This window comes from Drosophila guanche, unplaced genomic scaffold (assembly GCF_900245975.1).
Source record: "Drosophila guanche unplaced genomic scaffold, DGUA_6, whole genome shotgun sequence".
Lineage (NCBI taxonomy): Eukaryota > Metazoa > Arthropoda > Insecta > Diptera > Drosophilidae > Drosophila > Drosophila guanche.
In genome coordinates, this window is record NW_022995743.1 from 16259110 (window position 1) to 16279921 (window position 20812).

General features: G+C 47.4%; 8 protein-coding genes across 11 annotated transcripts in view; 3 read left to right on the plus strand and 5 right to left on the minus strand.

Annotated features, from left to right (window-relative positions):
* Positions 1–3023, plus strand: part of LOC117580689 (diacylglycerol kinase 1) — a 35557-nt gene extending 32534 nt beyond the window's left edge. For all 3 annotated transcript variants that reach the window (XM_034267318.1, XM_034267326.1, XM_034267337.1), the window contains 4 exons: positions 1916–2071; positions 2200–2428; positions 2493–2674; positions 2731–3023. In XM_034267318.1, coding sequence (XP_034123209.1) covers positions 1916–2071; positions 2200–2428; positions 2493–2674; positions 2731–2820 — 657 coding nt within the window. In that variant the 3' untranslated portion in view covers positions 2821–3023. The remainder of the gene's footprint in view (positions 1–1915; positions 2072–2199; positions 2429–2492; positions 2675–2730) is intronic.
* A 1252-nt stretch (positions 3024–4275) lies between these two features.
* Positions 4276–7566, minus strand: LOC117580711 (ubiquitin-like-conjugating enzyme ATG10). The gene is made up of 4 exons (XM_034267374.1): positions 7533–7566; positions 5755–5857; positions 5541–5697; positions 4276–5488 (listed from the first exon to the last, which is right to left on the minus strand). Exons 2-4 carry the CDS (start codon positions 5848–5850, stop codon positions 5232–5234), a joined length of 510 nt encoding a protein of 169 aa, XP_034123265.1. The 5' UTR covers positions 5851–5857; positions 7533–7566; the 3' UTR covers positions 4276–5231.
* LOC117580702 (tRNA (adenine(37)-N6)-methyltransferase) lies at positions 5952–7559 on the minus strand. 2 transcript variants are annotated; one of them, XM_034267360.1, is made up of 4 exons: positions 7401–7559; positions 7163–7340; positions 6619–7093; positions 5952–6561 (listed from the first exon to the last, which is right to left on the minus strand). In XM_034267360.1, the coding sequence occupies exons 1-4, from the start codon at positions 7460–7462 to the stop codon at positions 6104–6106; spliced, it is 1173 nt and encodes a 390-aa protein (XP_034123251.1). In that variant the 5' UTR covers positions 7463–7559; the 3' UTR covers positions 5952–6103. The 2 variants fall into 2 exon arrangements, with proteins under 2 accessions (XP_034123251.1, XP_034123242.1); XM_034267351.1 differs by having other exon boundaries at positions 5952–7093.
* Positions 7567–9420: 1854 nt separating the features above from the next.
* On the plus strand, positions 9421–10556 carry LOC117580383 (proteasome subunit alpha type-6). Its single transcript, XM_034266923.1, has 4 exons — positions 9421–9523; positions 9587–9681; positions 9737–9913; positions 9974–10556. Exons 2-4 carry the CDS (start codon positions 9606–9608, stop codon positions 10453–10455), a joined length of 735 nt encoding a protein of 244 aa, XP_034122814.1. The 5' UTR covers positions 9421–9523; positions 9587–9605; the 3' UTR covers positions 10456–10556.
* Positions 10557–10558: 2 nt separating this feature from the next.
* LOC117580375 (deoxyribodipyrimidine photo-lyase-like) lies at positions 10559–12373 on the minus strand. The gene is made up of 2 exons (XM_034266911.1): positions 11004–12373; positions 10559–10945 (listed from the first exon to the last, which is right to left on the minus strand). The coding sequence occupies exons 1-2, from the start codon at positions 12357–12359 to the stop codon at positions 10598–10600; spliced, it is 1704 nt and encodes a 567-aa protein (XP_034122802.1). The 5' UTR covers positions 12360–12373; the 3' UTR covers positions 10559–10597.
* Positions 12374–12480: 107 nt separating this feature from the next.
* LOC117580366 (exocyst complex component 3) lies at positions 12481–14900 on the minus strand. Its single transcript, XM_034266898.1, has 2 exons — positions 13869–14900; positions 12481–13806 (listed from the first exon to the last, which is right to left on the minus strand). Exons 1-2 carry the CDS (start codon positions 14838–14840, stop codon positions 12562–12564), a joined length of 2217 nt encoding a protein of 738 aa, XP_034122789.1. The 5' UTR covers positions 14841–14900; the 3' UTR covers positions 12481–12561.
* Positions 14901–15028: 128 nt separating this feature from the next.
* LOC117584485 (ubiquitin-like modifier-activating enzyme ATG7) lies at positions 15029–19415 on the plus strand. The gene is made up of 9 exons (XM_034273413.1): positions 15029–15225; positions 15288–15812; positions 15877–16089; positions 16141–16285; positions 16344–16691; positions 16756–16920; positions 18683–18982; positions 19054–19170; positions 19226–19415. Exons 1-9 carry the CDS (start codon positions 15029–15031, stop codon positions 19277–19279), a joined length of 2064 nt encoding a protein of 687 aa, XP_034129304.1. The 3' UTR covers positions 19280–19415.
* LOC117584493 (32 kDa beta-galactoside-binding lectin) lies at positions 16939–18478 on the minus strand. The gene is made up of 3 exons (XM_034273426.1): positions 18096–18478; positions 17358–17945; positions 16939–17292 (listed from the first exon to the last, which is right to left on the minus strand). The coding sequence occupies exons 1-3, from the start codon at positions 18185–18187 to the stop codon at positions 17007–17009; spliced, it is 966 nt and encodes a 321-aa protein (XP_034129317.1). The 5' UTR covers positions 18188–18478; the 3' UTR covers positions 16939–17006.
* Positions 19416–20812: the final 1397 nt, after the last annotated feature.

Here is a 20812-nt window from a genome sequence, read left to right on the forward strand (position 1 = left end):
GAAATAAAAACCCCAGCAAATGTGTGTGTGGGTGTTAGTTTATTTATGACTTGATGTGCGTCTGTTTAAACAGTAGGCGTCTACAGCAAACTGTCGGCAATGATGTTATTGCTGGTACCGTGCAGCAGTACTGCCGCCTGTTGGGAGCTCACTTCACTTGTCAGACCAGAACAGCTAGGCGGCCCATTCCCATCACTAAATCCATTTAACACTTATGTACGTATGTGCGGGTACATCTGTCTATTCTAGGAGGAGTGCCAGTGCCCTACTCAAGTGTCCAAAGAGTCGCAAAGATAGCGAGAGAGAGAGAGAGCGAACTTCCTTGGGGGAGTGGAGTGGAATCCCTACCATACATTTTCATCCTCGTTCATGGGGTAATACAGCATGAAAAGTATTTCACGCTGACTCTTTGGTTTAACGTCAAACAATTGACGTTGAGCGCAAACTTGTGCTCCTTGTGCCTCCTGCTAAAAGCGGATGATAAAAGAACGTGAAGGCTGGTGTGTGACATCCTCCGCTGGAGCAGCCTCCAGCATGTGTAATTTCGAGAGCTGTGACTTTGACTTGAGCCCAAGTTTTATGTATCCCTCCGGTTAGAGATAGCTACAGACTTGATGTGCATTTTATGGGGCATTATGCGCTCACCTGTATGTATATCTTATGAGTAAAAGCCCCCTGCCGCTGCTGCTGGATATTCCTGTTTGAGTTTACAAATTATTTCATTATCGTGTCCGCCCCACCCTCCGAGCTCATCTTACTTAGAGCCAATCAAAATGCTCGGCTAAACTTTGTGCCATAGGCGACCCCCCAATGCAAACAAGCTGTCATTGCCCGCACGCCTGCTCCCTGCTCCCTGCTCCATCTAGCCTGAGCTCTTAGCCCTGACTAATAGGTATAGTGCGGTCGAGGCATGCTAATAAGCTGGTGCTGGTGCCTGTCACTAAATTAGTTTACCGCCCAGCCCGTGCATGAAGCGAAAAGTGACAGTTTTGGCGGTGGGAGGGGTGCAGGCGAAGGCTGTGCAAGCTAATTAAAAAGTTTTCGTAAATTTTTCAGTTTGCAGCGTGGCCGGGCATGCCGGCCAGGGAGGCAGGAGACGCGTGCTCGCTCATGTTGACAATTCAATTTGCACTGGAGCGGTAATAAATCTTATTTGCTGTGAAAGCAACATACCATAATTGAAAGTCAGGCTCTCAGCAGAGAGCCCTGTGTGCACTCCTACTTTGACATGAATAACAAATTGGCCTACCGAAGGTGCAACGTGACGTATACGTAGCCGGGTGTAAGTCGGACACGCAGCGAGGAATATATGCAATTAAAATGCTGAATCCCTTTGAGGCTGCTGTCCGATAAGAGAGGCAGGCAGCGTATGCGAGCTGCAACTCCACGCAGCTTGAGCCAACAACCCCCGTTTGGAGCATGCCGCCTGCCGCCTGCCTTCTGTTGCATAAAGTAAACATGGCAACGCTTTCACGTGGCGTGCACCTCGGACTGGGCACAGGGCACGGGCATCAACCATCTCAGTTCGAGCTTTAAGTTTCTGAAATACGTATTCGATTTGTGAACCCTGAACTAGCCCCTTTAAATTCCTATCCCTTTTCGCATCAGGAATTTCTCCCTCGTTGTCATTTTTCTTGTCTGCTTGTTGCCTCGAGCGTGTGTAACTTTGATAGATTCCTGAGGGGAAATGCATCTACTATTTATTCAAGCCACCTTTTTGCCACGTTAGGGAATGGGAAATATTTAAGGTTTATTGAAAACATGGACCCTGCATTTCGGTTGCCATTGAAGATGCGTCCATCTAATTGGTGCATTCTATCTGATCGGAATCGGAATGAATGCCGATACGCTGGTGACCTTTTCATCATGAAATGATTGGCTGAGCCCATTCCAACGCTGATTTGTATTTCCACAGGATGCCGCCATCTGTGTCAAATTTCATTTGGAGCGAGAGAAGAACCCGCACAAATTCAACAGCCGGATGAAGAACAAACTTTGGTACTTTGAATATGCAACGTCCGAAACGTTTGCAGCGTCCTGCAAGAACCTACACGAAAGCATCGAGATTGTGGTGAGTGTAGGGAGGGATATTGGGTGGCATATCTGAAGGGTTGTCCAATTGAATTTTGCCTCCTTGTGTATTATAAATGGATTACCCAGTGTAAGAGAAAGTGAAAAACATTCGCTCAATATTTACAGTGTGACGGTGTGGCCTTGGACCTCGCCAACGGTCCCCACCTGCAGGGAGTGGCCCTGCTCAACATCCCCTACACCCACGGCGGCTCCAATCTGTGGGGAGAGCATCTGTCCCAGAAGCGGATGCGCAAGAGCGCCGGTCCCTTTGGCAAAAGCAAGAAGCTCAAGTCCAGCGACAAAGAGCTCTCGGCCACCAGCTTCACCTCCGTGGATCTCTCGGTGGCCATACAGGGTGAGTGGGACGTTTTCGATGTTATCTCTATCGATGTATCTCTACTTTGAGTGTTTCCCCGCAGATATTGGTGATCGTTTGATAGAAGTAATTGGCCTGGAGAACTGTCTGCACATGGGCCAGGTGCGAACGGGTCTGCGCGCCTCCGGTCGCCGTTTGGCGCAGTGCAGTGAGGTCATAATCAAGACGAAAAAGACTTTCCCCATGCAGATCGACGGCGAACCCTGGATGCAGATGCCCTGCACGGTAAGAGCGAAGGTTTAAACAAGACTCAGACTAGACTGATCCTTCTCCCCTGGCAGATCAAGGTGACCCATAAGAACCAGGTGCCCATGCTGATGGCTCCCAGATCGGAGAAAGGACGCGGCTTCTTCAATATGCTGTGCAGCTGATTCAGGCGCAGCGCATCGACTGACTTTATGGGCCGACAGGCCATCGAGTCAGCCGATGAGCTGGATGACGATGAATTTCGGATCGTAACTAGGAGCACCACCGTCCATAATATAGCCTAGCGTACATAGCTTTAGCCCCGCCCCGGCATACCAACGGATCGTCTCGATGTGGTTGACATCACTTTCCTTTCATTCTATATACAGACATACATACATATACTCGTACATATGTACATTGTACATATATTTGTTTATGATGTATTTATTGTATTTATATGCCAAGTGAGTTGCAGAGCTTTATAACTAGTCTTAGTGTAGCCAAATATACAAAAAAACGAGTCGAATCCATTCCACTCCGTTGGGAAGATCCGAAGAACCCCAAAAACATTTACACACATTTACACACACACACATACGCGTCAGTGTTTACCATGAGAAGGCTTTAGATGTACAATGCATACATACATACAAACATATTTATGAAAGCATATTTTAAGACCACTTTAACGATAAAACAATTATGAAAACTTGTCCAATAACGCAACTGAAATGAGACCAACAACCAGCAACAAAAACAGAACAAAAACTACAACTAGAACAGGTAGAGAAACAACAACAGCAACAACAAGAAAACAGCATTGTAGTGCGAATTTTATGCCTAGAATAATGGGGAGATACTCGTACATATATTGTACGAGTTTTACTCACTTAAGTAATTTATTCCGTCATCATTAGAGGACTCTCTGCCCCTGAAGTGATGCGTGTTGGATCCTCCAAATGAAACATATCATTGGTCCACCACTGACGGGGCAAATTTTCTGAATTTTACTTTATCTTGTTTACTGTATATAGTACATAGGAAACTACATAGTTTAAGAAAATGTAATTTGATATACAATTATCAATTAAATGGTGAAGCTTTAAATGAATTTTTTACATAAGAGAGTACATATATCGAGATAAGAACAAAGAACAGATGAGATATAATACTTCAATAATAAATATTTCATATAATCATATATGTACATATATTTATGTATGCTAATGCTATACAAAATACTCGTAGATGAGTCAGAAACACATCCACAATTGTACACAGATAAACACAGAACAGAAAACATTCCAAGTATACACACACACACAGAGTTATCCAACAAATACATATACGAATATATATAGTAAAGGGCTTAGAAACTGCTAAATTTATGTTGTAAGACTATTAGATGCGGCACGAAATATTAAATAGATTTATAGAATAAATTCAGGGGAGTACTCGGCAAGAGAGGATCAGCAGTCCACTAGGAACTAAAAAAGTACGTAACACGCATACAATGTACATACTATTTTAACTAATATTTCTGTTGCTTCTCTATTTCAGCTAGCTAAATTAATAGTCTCGATTCTGAGATGCAGGATTGGTTCAAGAAGAGTATTTCCAAATACAATTCTCTCTCTTCCGAACCATTTGCCACACAGCAGAGCTCTCAATTATCTTCGAATCTTTTCTTGCAACTTGCAAGTGCCGCACTGAACAGATCCGCAATCAGTCAATAGCAGCTATACTCTTCAGAATGTATGTATGTGTACGTGTATTGCATGTATGTATTTCGTTGGATTACAAATGCAGAAGCATAGCAATATGCATAAAAAAAACAATTTAATTTTGCAAAAAAAAAAAACATTTTCAATGCTACGACCTTGCGCCCAAAGAGCCGAAGTCCCCTCGAAGGACGGGACCTCTCGTGCTTTTGGCGTCCGAGGATCAGCAAATGCCACACAGTAGCCAGTTAACATTAATTATAAATGAAGAACCTAACATTAGTAAACCGACGAAGCATAGTAATGGCCACTCTCCACTGCGAGAATGGTCTAGCTTGTGTACAGTACAACTAAATCTAAGGATATACAATTACATAATAAAAATGCATAACTATCTAAGCTTAGCTCTAAATATACTAACAGATAGAAAACATATGTAACCTTTATCTGATATTACGAATGAACATAACCCCGAGAAGACAAGTGGAACTTGAAAACTACATAATTAGCCTTGTTCCTTTTTGCCAGTGCTTGATTTAGGCTTGAGAATTGTAGATTTATCGGTGCAACAAACATATACATATGTAAGACTATAACCACTATTACTATATGCATAGTTAGTTGTTCACTTATTTACTGTACAATTTGGATGTTCACTTGTGCCAAGTCATAGAAGAGGAGCAAGCAGCATTGGAATGCCCTCTAATACACAATATTTAGAATATTCAATGAATGTAAAACTGTAACATAGAAGTCCCTTTCCCTCCCCTCACGCATCTAAATATCCACATATGTATACTCCCCATAATCAATGTTTAAAACATCCACAAATATATGCAAATTATCCACATGTGTAGTTTCGGGCGAGCGTTTCATTTGCTCAGCCCGTAGGCATTCGCCAGTTGCAGCTGAACGTGAGGTCCGTAGAGGCTGATGAAGGTGAGCACACGGTTGGCGCTCGGCTCGCCAAACTGGTCGAGCACCTCCGCTGTCCGGCACGGATGCAGCGCCATGAACGGACGGAACAGCACTGGATGGTCCGTTTGGGTGAGCATCTGATAGAGATCTTTGGACGCAGTATCTGGCATAAAGACACGCCAAGTGGCCTCCAAGTCGAGGAGACTTCCATCTGTAATTGGGTCTTCAGTTGGGTTGATCATTTAATTACTTGATCATAATACCTGATCGATGAGCCTGGAATAATAGCATGGGCACTTGATACGACACACTATAGACTACGTGGTACTCCACATTGATAAGAGTTACATAACCATCGTTGGACTCTTTACATTTAATCTTTTGGCTGTACTTGAGGAACGTGTTGGGCTCACTGGCATCCTAAAATAAAGATAACAATTTTGGTCAGTGATTTAATAATAAAAGATTTACGCATACCTTCTCATATAGCACCCAGCAATCGCCCAACTGCTCGGATATTTTAAGAAACTCTTGGGCCTGGGCCAGGAATTCCTTCCAAGTCATTTCGCTCATTTTTTTGCTGAAAAATAGAAAACTTTACTTATTTGTAATACTCAAAAGAACAGTGGATTGCCTCTGCACTGAGTAAATAATATAAAAAAGAGAAACCAAAGTTTTTACTCCAGAAACAAACAGCATAAATATATTTTAGAATGTCTTGTGTGTCCTACAGCAAAATCGAAACTTCAAAGCACCTAAACACGGAATACTTAAGCTAAACACATATCCTCTGTCCTGCAAAGCCATCCGGGAAAACAACTACAACTTAAGCACTGCGCTGATCGCCGTCCAATGCGACCACTTGCACATTCTCATTGCGGCGAACCTGCACCACAGTCACTGTGGCGGCCTTGTCGTCGAACTTGCACGTCACGGTGACTTCACTCAGCTGGAAAGTAAAGATCTGAGATCCGTATTTTGTGCGCAGGTACACTGAGCGTGGATCCGCCTCCAAGATCTCAACGATGCACTGTTTCTCGACCTGCAACTCTTTCAGCTGGGCCTCGGCGTGCTCGTTAAAGCAAACGCTTAGCCGATGGCTGGCCACTACCCAGTTGGGCACGCGAACGGCGCTCGGTGGTGGCAGAATTGCATCGGAGCTCATGTTGTTGCCCGCATAGCCAGCGGCACCGTATAGTTCCAGATCGGACTCCTCTCCATCAGGCTCCTGGCGGGAGCCGTAAAAGTCCAGGCTTGTCTCATTCGGAACAGCAGAGGCTCGACCTGCCACAAGGCCAAAATTGTTGATTGATTGTAGAGGTTCGCATGCGCCAAACATACCTGAGTCGATGCTCAAGGCTGGCGCATCGTAGTATGGAATGTACGGCTTGATGTCCAGCACAGGTGTTCCGTCCACCATGTCCGTGCCAAAGAAACTGATGGTGGCATTTTCAATTTTCTCAATTTCCACCAACGACAGCCCGATGGGACACGGCCGGTGGGGCGAGCGCGTGGAGAAAACTCCAACTCGTTCCCCGCCTAGTCGCGGGGGTGCCACTTTGGCCTTTGGATGAGCATTATTGCGATGGAAGTGGTAAATCAGCCACAGGTGTGAGAAGTCCGACAGTCCCTCCAGCGAGTGCTCCGGGTTGGTAAAGACGCCATCGTTAAGCTGGATAAGGCTACGTAGGCGGCTGCCCACAATCGATTGCCTCGGCACGGCCCGCTTCTCCGGAAAGGCTGTCCGTATTATGCCAATGGGACGAAAGTGAGCAGACTCCTCAATGCTGTTGCTGGTTCCACTCCCGTTCATGTCCTATGGTTTAGCATTGGTTTAAATTCTGTCTGTGTGTGTGTGTATTATGTGTTTGATGGTCAGACGCACCTGACCCTGAAACCCGGGCGCCGCCTCCGCCTTGTCAGTGTCAGTGGCCGTGGCGGTGACGTCCTTGGCCTTGGCATTCTGCTTGTTCGTACAGCCTTCGCAGCGAAAGTCCTTCAGCAGGCGGGTTATTGTTTCTATGTCCTTGCGCTGCACATGCTGTAGGTTCCGCACTTGCTGCCTGCGTATTCAATTAATCAATCGCTGGTAAACTCGAACTTTAACAACGCAAAGGACGCACCTCAAATTGTTAATCTCATTCCGCGCAATCGTTAATTGATTCTTCAAGTCACCCTCATGCATGGCTTCTCGCTCTGCAGGACCGGCTGCACCAGCGACTCCTAAATAATTTAATAAATAAATGTTTATTTACCTCCCGAATTTTGTGGTGTTACATCCAATATCGATATAAGTGATGTTATCGATAGTCTCTGCTGCTGGCGATGAGCGATAACTTTCCGCGAGGGCTGCAGCGCAGTTTCACTTTAAACGAGAAGGGACGTGTGAGACGCTTCTTATGCGTCACAACTTTTATACCCGGCACTCAGTACTACGTCTGTACCTTAACGGTTTTTTGTCAAACTTTACATTTCTTTTTCATCTGTCATCTACAACCACAACACTTCTCACACCAAAACGCTCCTTAAGCTAACCCCCCTTTCCTAAAGCCACACACTGCAGAGTCCCGGCAGAGCCAGAGGCAGAGGAACGCGAGAGGCAGAGCCCGCACACTGCGCGAAGCAGAGTGTGAATGAGAGAATGTGCAAAAAAACAAATATATGCTGCAGGACGGGGTGGGTTTAGCCACTGCAAATTAATTTCTTCATTGTGCCTATAATAATGATCCAATCGGATCCCAATCTGATAGATATGGCCATTCCCTACGGAATGGCGTTTTTAGATTTCATGTATCTTTAAAATTGTAGAGGGAGGTTTTCGCCCTTTTGCGGGGGCACTGAAATACACTGGTTTCAGTGTGAGCATATAGCAGTCTGGAGCCAAAATTTGGTGGCTCTAGCTCTTATAGTCTCTGAGAACTATCCGGCGAACAAGACGGACAGACGGACGGACGGACGGACAGACGGACGGACGGACAGACGGACTGACAGACTCTTGATGCTGATCAAGAATATATATACTTTATGGGGTCGAAAAAGATTCCTTCTGTGCGTTACATACAACCGTTATTCCCCACAAATACAAGATACCCTATTTACTCTTCGATCACCGGGTATAAAAATTAGCCGTGACTTTTTCCATATATGATGATTTTTGTTAAATTTAGCGATCCAAGGGGGTTTGAACAGTTTAATGAGAACAACTAAATATAAAATAAAATTTATTAATATTGGGCTATAGAAAATATATAGACGATGATGATTTTTCATCATTATCCGGTGTTCCTTAAAGCCTAGTACTCAGATCGAAGAAAAGGGGTCACAAAAAAATCAGGGATGATATTCGTATTGAACCGATAAGAAAATGTTGTGTGTTTGTACAAAATAATATAGTTTTATATATAGTATATAATTATATATTATTTGGTTAGTGCCGGCGTACAGCCGATAGAAAGTAACTTGTCCGCGCAAAAATTTCTTATCGGTTCCATATGAATTTCATCCCTGATTTTTCTAGAGGCCACTTTTTTTCGATCTGAGTACTAGGCTTAAGTGTTTATGGGTTTTGGTTCAAAACACCTACAGACTTTTTCACAGTACGAAAATCCTCCAGACATATTTCTATCTCTCACACCTCACAAAAACCACCACTGCTGCATAAATTGCACTGGGACCATACGGTCAACGCACGAACACACACATGCGGTGTCCGTGTAAAGTCGAGAAAAACCTAGTTTCGTGAGCTAAGCGAATAAGGACTTGAGAGACGCTTCATAAATACACTTGTATCAGTGTGATATCACAGCAATGTTGGAGCAAAATTCTGGGGCTCTAGCTCTTATAGTCTCTGAGCCAGACGGACAGACATACATGGCCATTTCGACTCGGCTATTGATGCTGATCAATACTACCAACAACAGATTATAGATTCTTTATGGGGTCGGAAATATTTCCTACATCCGCTTTTGTGCACATAAATCTTTTATATTTATTTTGATAATGTGCTTAATTCCCAAACTTAAAATATCAAAATATATCGCAAAAACATATCAATTTATTGATATTTTGGGGGAAAAAAGTCACGATATAAATATATTTTTTTTTTAAAATATCGATATATTGATATTTTAATATATATTTGACAACCCTACACTGCTGGGAATGACTATATGAAATTCCCAGTCGGTCCATTTTGAAGCAAAAACTCGAAACAGTAAACAATTTGTCAATTTAATTTGCTCAACGAGTAAGCTTGTTTGTGTCAAAGACTACTAAATTGTGTATTATACGTTTCGAAATCTGTTTACAGCTAATAAAACTCCGAAAACATGTCTCGCGGAAGTTCAGCCGGCTTTGACAGACACATTACCATCTTTTCGCCCGAGGGACGCCTCTACCAAGTCGGTAAGTGCGCTTGTGGTTGGTTGCCTGCAACTCTCTAACAATAGTGTTCCTCCAGAGTATGCGTTTAAGGCCATCTCACAGGAGAACATCACTACGGTGGCGCTGAAGAGCGGCGACTGTGCTGTGGTGGCCACCCAGAAGAAGGTCACAGAAAAGAACATTGTGCCGGAATCGGTGACACATTTGTTCCGCATCACCAAGGAAATCGGTTGTGCCATGACTGGGCGTATTGGTAAGTGCCACTGCTGTCCCTTAATATTCCGCATTTAATAAATTCCTTCTGAATCTTTAGCGGACGCTCGCTCGCAGGTGCAAAAGGCGCGCTACGAGGCGGCCAACTTCCGCTACAAATACGGCTACGAAATGCCTGTGGATGTGCTGTGCCGTCGCATTGCAGACATCAACCAGGTGTACACGCAGAACGCGGAGATGCGTCCGCTTGGCTGCAGCATGGTGCTGATTGCCTACGACGACGAGATTGGCCCCTGTGTCTATAAGACCGATCCAGCTGGCTACTTCAGCGGCTTCAAGGCGTGCTCGGTGGGCGCCAAAGTGCTGGAGGCAAACAGCTACTTGGAAAAGAAGTACAAGAACAATCTCTCTGAGGAGAAGGCAATCCAGCTGGCCATCACCTGTCTGTCCACTGTCCTGGCCATTGACTTCAAGCCCAATGGCATCGAGATTGGCGTCGTCAGCAAGTCGAATCCCAGCTTCCGCACTCTAGACGAGAAGGAGATCGAGGAACATCTGACCAAGATCGCCGAGAAGGACTAAGTTCTGTCCGCTAGTTTGTAATTTTTGAAACTTTTCTAAATGGAACCGTGGTAAAACAAAATAAAAATGCTCTTGGCTTGCATTCTAAAACAAGGCAAAAACGTAAACAGTATACAGATTTATTGGAGCCATCTCAGGCCTTCTACTTGTGCACCTTGCCCCCATAGCGCATGACGAAGGCGTTTACGTCGAACTTGCGCTTGCATCCTTGATAGTTCATGTAGCGAATCTTGCCGAATATCGCACGCTCCTTCCAGCCCATATCGTGCACGCCTCCGATGGACCACATGCAGCCCACATAGCCGTTGGGATCGCGCCCATCTAGACTGTACTTGTCGTTGAGCAGGATCGAGTACTCCAGCGCCTGCTCCGGCGTGGCCGTCCACTCGAGTATCTTCTTCGCCCAGTACATGCGCAGAAATCCGTGCATCTTGCCCTCTCGCACCAGCTGCAGCTGCGCCGAGTTCCACAGGTCATCGTAGGTCAGCGACTGAAAGATATTCCTTCATATTCAACAGAGTTTGCTTACGATTTTGCTCGTTGCTTACCTGTTCGAGCTCCTCCAGGGTGTAGCATGGATCTCGCTTGTCCTTGCGATGTGCTTCCAGAGATTGGAGGGCCCACGAGCTCAGGCCTTTCAGGTTGTCGTAGTTCTCGTTGTAGTAGCAGAAATTATCGGCCAATTCTCGGCGCACGATGGCCTCCTCACAGAACGCATCCGCCGAGGCCTTGTGCTGACTCCGATATCGCTGAACCTCCAAAGCACAGCGCTGGGCCGAGATCTGACCAAAGTGAAGCCACGGCGAGAGTCCGGACAGCGCATCCACTGTGGGATCATTGCGCTTGTCGTTGAATTTGCCCAAGCGCCGGCTGCAGAACTCGTACAGTTGGAGGCAGGCAGCCTTGTAGCCGGGTTTCGCCCACTGCACCTCATCCACGTCCATGTCGCACTCCAGCATCGCATAGGCAGCTGGCCAGTCGATGGGTTTCACCTTCTTGCAGCCCTCTCCATGCGGATGCTTGATCACTGGCGGAAAATCGCTCAGAAACTCGCCCAACTTGGAGTTTATCTTGTTGCGTATCGTCCTAGCCGCGTACTCCTGCTTGTCGGAGGTCACCCAGAGCGGAACTACGTTGTGGGCATCAACCTGAGTCAGCGGGACGTTCTTGGGCAGCGCCTTTGCCACATCCTCCACCCATTTACGGGGCCCACGCAGCGGCGAAAAATCGCACACCACCGCACCAACATGTTTGGAACGCACGAATTCCGGCAGACGATCCACAGCTGATCCCAGTAGCACGTGGAAGGGTATACCTAGCTCCCGACACTGCTGCTCCACCTCCTGCAGGCCGCCCATCATGAATTTGTAGTGTCTGATGTTGGCATTGAGAAACTTCGGCACCAGGCAGAAGACCACTGCCAACGGCAGCTCCAACTTCAATGCCAGGCGCTGTGCAAAGAGCAGAGCCCAATTGTCCTGCACTCGAGCATCCCGCAACATCCAATAGACGACGCCGCCAGGGCAGTTTTCCCCGACATCGTTCGCCTTGGACAAAACGCGCACCCGTTTCTTCTTGAACGGGAACTCCTGGACACTCGCAGCCGTTTCACATCGTTGCTGCTCCAGGTAGGCGAGAAACTGATCAAAGTTCTTGTATTCTGGCTTGGATTGGGCGAGTTTCGAGCTGGAGGCCACCGCTTCATCGCCGCTACTACCGCTGGCAGCCTCCTCTGGTTCCGCACTTTTCTTTTCCTTTTTAGGCGCTTTTTTGGAAGCGCCTGCTGTACCCGTCTTGGTGCGTTTCATTGTGTAAATTGAGGCAAGTCGACGAACTAAATTTAATCCAACAGTATATCTGTTTGGTTTATTGAAAATTTTGCGCCAATATGACGAAATAAACATCACGACTGTACTCGCTCCATCAGCTGTTCAATTTAATCGCTATGCAGCACTGTCGCAACGGTTTTTATTTTGATTAAATATAAGTATATAAATTTATTAAAATATCATCATAAGCTTATCATTAATACGATACTGAACAGATATTAGCTTGAGGAATGGGAACTAAGGAGCAACAGACACAAAATACAAACATGCACTGGATCTACCACAATTTGTCACTGAACACAATCTCCTTGAATATGCAGTCCTGCTTGGCAATGCTCACCATTGACTTCTTGGACTTCATGGCGTCCTGGACCTTTTCGCGAACCTCAGCCGCTTTCACGTCGTTGCGTATGTAGAAGAGCCGGACGAGATGGTCTTCTGTGAGGGACGGATAGCTGCCCAGCAGGGTGTGAAGATCGAGGACCAGCAACTCAATGTCCGAGATGAGCAGCCCCGAAAGCGTGGTGATGAGATCAAGCGGCGAGTCACTGAGCGAAATCTTTGGGGCAATCTTCTCGAAGAAGAGCTTGAAGCGCTTGGCCTCCTGCTTGATCTTCCGGGTGATGGCGTCGCACTCGACGCGTGGCTTTGATAGCCGTTTGGAAAGCAAGGCGCGGATGTAGCGCTTGGCCAGCAACTTTTGGGCCTCGTTGATCACCATCTCAAAGTTGTTGGGCCGCAGGTGGTTGTAGTCCTGGAAGTAGTCGTCCAGGGTCACGCAAATGGTGTCCACAGACATGCTGCTGGCCAGCCACTTGACGGTGAACAGGTCGTGGAAGTGGCACTCCATGTCGAGGAAGGCCTCCTCCAGCAGATAGCTGGCGGCGTGAGCTCGAATGCGCTGGAAGGTGGCCAGCAGGCGCTCAAAGTCCTCGTAGTGCTCCGTGCGTGACTTGGGCCAGTAAAGCTGCTTCATCTGCTGCGCCAGCTCCACCATCTGCTGGCTATTGTTCACAATGGTGATGATGTAGTGCGTGAAGTACTTAATCTGATCCCGGTTGCGGAAGTGGTGCTCCTTCAGCTCGATGACGTTCTTCAGGTAGGTTTGGCCGAAGATCTCCACTTGCTGTATGCTCATTACGAGCGCCTTGAACGTCAGCTCTTGGTGTATTGTGTTGGTAACCTGCAGATGCTGGTCGATCATCTGGAAGATGATCACCGGCGCCGAGGTGTGGTAGTAGTGCTCGTCCTGGTCCGGCACCGTCTCGGAGAACCACTCTACCTTCTCCGTCTCGGCTGCCTTGGTCATCCACTCCTGGTAATTTCGCTGCATATTCTGCAGATACTCATCCTCCAGCGCCTTCAGATGCTCGGGCCGCAGCAGCGTTCCAATCAACTTGTGCACATCCACATTGAGGTCCGGATGCGACATGAGTTCAGCCCCCGGATATGTGTGGGTCACCCAAGCCAGCATGGAGACGTACTCGTTGCCCTCAAGACCTGATCGCACAATGGTGTCCAGCTGAAATTAAATTAAATTAGATCCAGCGACAAGTACAAGTGGATCCACATTCGATTACTCACATAGCTGGAGAGGCCTTCGTGGTAGAACTTGACGTACTCGTTGAATATATCGTAGTGGGGTGGAAAGCAGGGCACGCACAGCGACTTTACCACGCGCAAGTCCTCCAGGATGATCTGTCGCAGAATCTCCAAGTCGCGCACCAGCCACATCTTGTTGTCGGTGCGCTCCTCAAGCTTGGAGCCCTCGATGCGCGTTGCGACGGACGACTGCAGCACGTCCAAGATCATCTTGCGCCACGCCTTTGGGCGACCGGGCGGCAAGAAGCCCGTCACCTTCTGCTGCTGCAAGGCAAACTGATCGTTCTTCTCCTCCCGCTCAATGATGCGGAGGGCGGTCACGATGACGGTTGGCTTCTTGCGCACTGTATTCAGGGTGCGGCTGAGGATCAGGCGCAGCTTCTTCTCCAGCGCATGCGACACTGTGTCCACCTTCTCGAAGTGGCGTTTCAGTGTGATCTTGTCGGAGGCGTGCTGCTTCGGCTGCTTGTGCAGCTCGTACAGCAGATCGTCGCGGGAGTTCTCCAGATCGGCCAGGCACTGGTGGGCATTCAGCAGCTTGTCTTCGTCGATGAGCCCCATGGTCTTTTGCACACTGGCGTCCACATTGAAGATGTGCTTTAGGTTCTCCATGGCCGTGGCATACTGCGAGTGTTTGGTGTTCTCCTCACGCACCACCTCCAAGGCATCGTACACCTCGGGTACGCCCTGCAGCAGATTCTCCACCTCATCCATTCGCCGGCGGACCTCGCGCACATCTTGCATGCACGTTTCCAGCTGCTTTAGCCCCACCCGGACGCCGTCCAGCTGGTTTTGCATTCCTGTCTTCAGCAACGCCTCCACGGAGGCCTTTTTGCGGGCGATCCGGTGGCGGTATTGCTCCACTTTCTCCAGCTGCCCCGGACGCTGCAGCATGTTCTGTATGTCCTTGAGCGCAGCCTGCCGCGCTTCATCCTCCAGTTGCTGCAAATCCATTTTTTCCTGAATGTTTTGCTTGTTTTTTTCCCAAAAGAGAATAATAAATTCCAATCAGAATAGCGAATATACAGAATACCAAAAATACCAGAGTATCGATAGTAATTCTCGATGGTTAATGTCATCGGACAACAAATTTCTTTGTTTACTTTCTTGCAGCCGCAAATTTGAACAGAAACGCCCACAAAATGAGCTCAGGCAGCGAAGATATTCTACAATTTGCTCCCTGGGAGTCGTTTGTGTCGCCCACATTCTGGCACAAGCTGGCGGAACTTAAGTTGGACTACGATCGCTTGTCGGATGCCCAACGTTCAATTTCTGGCCATTACACAAACCGAAAGGCCACGGGATGTCTCCTGGAGGCGGATTACACATCGTTCAATAGGTAGGACTTCTAGCCACTAATGACTCATCCATATTCAAACACGTCGTCTGCATCTTCAATAGTGCCGGGCAGCCACCAAAGTTCTGCCATGCCGCCGTTGGAACAATCTACAATAAAAACACAATTGAAGAGTTCAAGGCCCTGGACAAGCTGACGCTGCTGTCGGATGAGGGCAAGAAACTGTTGTACGATATGTGCAGCGACCGTGTGGCAGCGGATGCCAGTCTGCTGACCCGCTTCTTTGTTCTGTCCTTTGCGGACCTCAAGTGCCACAGCTATTACTACTGGTTCGCCTTCCCATGTCCCCTGACGCCCACACTCAAGCTGCAGGGAGCCGTGACGAGACTAAGCGATCTGCCGAATGGCAGCAATTATGTAGAAGCCCTACAGTCGCTAGCACCTGAATCGCAGAACTTTTTCATACTGTATGCCAACGGGCAGCAGAATGAAGCCGTCGAGGCTCGCAGCTTGAGTTCCCTGGATGAGAATGAGGTGGAACACTATTACTTTGGCTTTGCCGATCCCAGCGAGTACGAGCACCCGGCTTGGCTGATGCGGAACTATGCTGCCTATCTGCTGCAACGATTGTGAGTGTCAATGTCTCTTAATTGCTAATTCTACATTTAATTTGTTTGCTCTCTCGTGTCTTAGTCCATGTTTTGTTGGTAGGACGCTCAGGTTTCTGGGCCTGCGATACAATCAAAAAATGCAGATGGACGACAGTCTGATATGGAATGTAGTTCAAAGCGAGGCCTGCGACTTGACTAAAACCGAAGATATACAATTTGTTGGCTGGGAGCTGAACAAAAATGGGAAAATGGGCCCGCGAATGGTGTGCATGAGGGACAGCATGGATCCGGCAAAGTAAGCTGCCAACTTTAAGATTTACGCTATATATTCAACTTTCAATTACAGGCTGGCCGAGAACTCTATTAACCTCAACTTGAAACTAATGAAGTGGCGCCTGGTGCCAGATATAAATCTGGAGATTATTTCGCAAACCAAATGCCTGCTCTTTGGCGCGGGAACCTTGGGCTGTGCAGTGGCTCGCAATCTTCTGGTAGATATTCTGCGACCCCCCTCAAACCGAGCCATTTACTATTGTTTGTTAATTGTAGTCTTGGGGCTTTAAACGCATTACTCTGATGGACAGCGGAAAGGTTGGATTCTCCAATCCAGTACGTCAGAACCTCTATACGCATGCAGACGCGGTGGCGGGCAATCGGATGAAGGCCACAACAGCCGCCCAAAGACTGCGCGACATAAATCCTTCTGCCGAGACCGTGGGGCATGTGCTGGAGATACCCATGCCGGGCCACACCATCGGGGAGTCGCTGCGGGCACAGACTGAGCAGAACTTGCAGCTGATTGAGCAGCAAGTGCAGGCGCATGATGTCATTTTTCTGCTCACCGATTCGCGTGAGAGCCGCTGGCTACCCACACTGCTCGGAGCGGCGTATCAAAAGGTCCAAAACGAGTGAACTTCGCCCACACAAAGTACGAATAGCTTTACGTTCTGACCCTTTTCAGATTGTCATCAATGCGGCGCTGGGATTCGACAGCTATTTGGTGATGCGACATGGCAGCACCCGCGACATGGCCGGCGACAGTGGGCTGGAAATCGAGGGGCTAAAGTGCATCAATGGCAATCAACTGGGATGCTACTTCTGCAACGATGTCACGGCGCCCGGCAATGTAAGTGGACTGAGACGGTTAACGTTTAGCACATATATTTTCAGACTTCGTTCAATGGTCAGACCATGCAATCAATGGATTCCGCTCTAGACACATTCGTAGTCGTGGCGCGAGTACTTCTCGAAAGCGGTGCACGTGGGATCACCCGTCTGCAGATGGTCCACGCCAGTGATCTGCATAACCAGGCCCTTTATGCAGGTCACTTTGAAGCCCACCAAGTTCATCATGGCGTTGGGCGTGCGCCAGGCATAGCTGAAGAAGTTGTATCCATCCACAGCCGTGAGAACTTCGCGCTCCGTAAAGGCCAGTGCCAGCTTGAACTGCTGATTGAATGTGAACGGAAAACCACCATGGCGCTCTTCGTTGCCGAATCTGGAATTGTTGTTCGAGTTGTTAGAATCTTGCCACAAACGAAGTCGATTGCTCTGCCGACTTACTCAAAGTTCTTGCCCATGGAGTTTCGAATTACCAGCTTCTCGTCGAAGCGAATGCTAAAGTGCAGCTCCTCCCGCTTGGTGTCCGAATCCATGAACTTAATGATGAACTGGCCCCGCTTGTTCTCGAAGCAGCGCGCTGTTATGACAATAACATGGCCCGGACTGAAGAGTATGGGCTGATCGTTGCTGAAGGCCTTGAAGTAGTCCGAGGCGTGTATGGCGGGCCACGGATTGGGGAAGACGGTGCGATGATCCACCTGCTTGATCACCTGGATCTGGTCGCGTATCTCCAGAGTCCGAAGCGCACTCAGCGGCATGCGGTAGCGGAACTTACAGAACTCCCGACTGTTGATCGAAATGTGAAAGCTGTCTTCGCAGGCCAATATGTAGACCATAAAGAACTCGCCGCTCACAATGGGATTGGGCAGCGTTACGTTGTCCATGACGGCCGACTCCTCCTCGCCCCATACGCCGTTCACGCGGGCATTGCGCACGATCATGTCGTTGCGAAAGTAGCAGGAAAAGTGCAGACCAATGTCAGCATCCGGATCCACGGTGCTCTTGGCTGTGGAGAGGTCTATGTGAAACCTGGCGGGGGAGAACCACAACAATTTGGAGAATTAGTCATATCAGCGGAGAACGATAAGGAACACTGCTCTACATTCCATTAGTCATGTACTGAGAAGATACACATTTGCGTGTCCCTCTACAGCAATGCTGATGCAGAGCGGAGCCCACCTGGCGGCTCCATCGATGGTCTTGGCAACGATCTCCAGCACATGGCCAAACTCCAGCGGATGCGAAAGGTTTCCAGCGAATTCTGTTAGCATTATTTACAATGTTTAAAATTAGAGGTGTCCGCGAATGGGTGGATCTAACTTCACTGGCTCTCAACTGGCACTATAGCGCCCCGAACAAATGAAAACAATATCAGAAGGTTTCTTTAGGAGAGCGTGTCCAATGGAGAGCCGAAACTTTATCTAATCAGTGGCAAACTCGCTCGGGCTCGGGCCCGTTCCCGGTGGGAAAAACAGTTGCACAAGCAGCACAAGCCCCACTGGGCAGGGCGTTCTCTGACTGACTTTGTTTTAAATGTACGAGAATTGTTATTAACTAATCAAACAGAAAAATTGCGCTCTCGCACGCTCAGGTGTCTTACCGTACCGAAAGGGGTCGGCATGCGGCGGGCGGCGGCGTCATCTTTGGTCGCTGGTCCCAAGTTTTCGGCTGCGTTTGTTGACATTGTAAAAGCTCTGTTCAAAGCTTGTTCATGCAGCGTTGTGTTGAGTGGAAGCTTTTATCTCTCTATGTCTGTCTCTTTCCAGTCGCTCAAAGATCGTACTCTGGATCAACAGTGCACCGTGACACGACCCGGCGTCTCCAACATTGCTGCCAGCTATGCTGTGGAGCTGCTGGTAGCCCTGCTGCAGCATCCACAGCGGGAGCTAGCTCCTGCCTACTACACTCAAACCGGAAGGCAGCAGACGGTACAGAGTGCGGATGCCGGCAAGGTTCCCGAAGGACTACTGGGTATCCTGCCGCACTCCGTGAGAGGAATGCTATGCAACTATGAGAACATCCTGCCAGCCACGCAAAAGTTTGCCCAATGCATTGCCTGCTCAGCGGTAAGATCCAACAGCTAGAGAGTCAATCGAATCAATCCAACGAAAAAGTGTTCCATTTCTCCTTTTTACAGCCAGTTCTAAGTGCCTTTAGGAACGAAGGACATGTGTTTCTTTTTAGAACTTTTGAAACCGCCAAATATCTAGAGGATTTGACGGGCATCTCGGAGTTCAAGCGCCTGAACAGTGAGGTTTGTGACTTTATTGGTCGAGTGTACAAATTACTGCAAATATCCATTTTTATAGATAATCGACTTTGATGATGCCGAGTTTGATATGTCCGAAGATGATGAGGATTAGTAGTAGAGAGAATCCCTCCCTCCAATTTGAATTTATAGTAATTTCTTTTACCAAGCATTTATACGCGTTGTGTTGTGTCCAATTTCTAAACCAAAATGTATGCTTTATCTAGTTGTTAAGTAAACTATAAACGCAATATCTTTACATCATTTCAAACGATAAAATACAATTGAATGTGGAAACAGAACATGCATAAATATGTAAATATATCCCTTGACGCTGCCTGTGCCCGTCGCTGTTTGCACAAATATGTTGTTCTGCTGATAAGAGCTGATCTGTGGACAGCGGACAGCTGGCAGCTGGCAGCAGGCGGGAAAGATGAAAAATCCCCATGTCACGGTTCACAAATAACAACATATTGTTTACACACTCCGATAATGACGAGTGTGTGTTCAATGGAATCATTATTAGATGCATCATTCGAGACGCAAAAAAACCACTCAACCCAAAGAAGATTCATTTGCGAATTAAATCTTTCTAAGAATATTTATGCTAATTATGGCTCTTACAGATGCGCGAAAGAATAAAAGTTCGAAGGTCAATAAACTGGAGAATGGTGGGATAGAAAGCCACGAGCCAAAGCCACTACCACCGCTGGTCTATGCTAATCAGACTTTCGTTTGAGGGGTTACATTTTTTGAGTACAATCGTAGAGTTTGAGTCGCAATCATGCTAACGATATATTCTTATGGAATCTACTCGAATTAATCATGTATGTCACTCAGTGCTTTAAATAGAGTCGGGCCAAATGTGTCGAGATAAACAAACATTGCCAGTCAGCCGACACTTGACAGCCCGAGTCCGTAAATATTTCAAAATTCATTATTTGACCCCAGGCAGGCAGGCTGCTGTCTGATGAAACCCTAACCCGAGAATGGCCGCAAAAGGCTCTCCCTCTCTCTATCTCTCTCTGTCGCTTCGAAAGCAACATCAAGCCGAAAAGAAGAATAGTTGGGCGAGTGAAATGCGCAGAGATATCTGCGTCGGCAGCATACATTTTTGGTACCAACTGAGCAAACAACTTAAAGACCCTGATGCGAGGCTGGCGTTTTCACTCGCGGCCCCGAAAAGCGCTCAAAATGCCGTTCGAGCCGCTGGCGTTGCGCCGGCGTCGTCGCTGCGGCCAACGAAATGTCGCTCGAATTGCGTTTTGAGTGAAAATGATGTTTTGCAGGCCGTCATTTCCATAAATTGGTGAAAGATATCCAAAACTGGCACACAAACCCATCAGGCGCGAATCCAAGTGGTACCCAACACCAGTTGAAAACTGAAAAGTGCAATCCCGATCCTTATTCCCATTACTCGGCTATTCAAAGTGTTTCAAAATTATACAAAGTTGTGTAAACCAAGCCCTGTGATAGGACATAAATATATCATCAAAATGGTAAGTCCTAACACCCAATCACTTTCCCTATGTTGTCAGATGCTGACGGCAGTTTGTTGAACTTGAAAATTGGCTCCTAGCTCCGGCAGTTTCGAAGCAATTTCGAAGCAATTTCCCATTCAGTTTGTTAGACCTTGTGTTGACGTAGT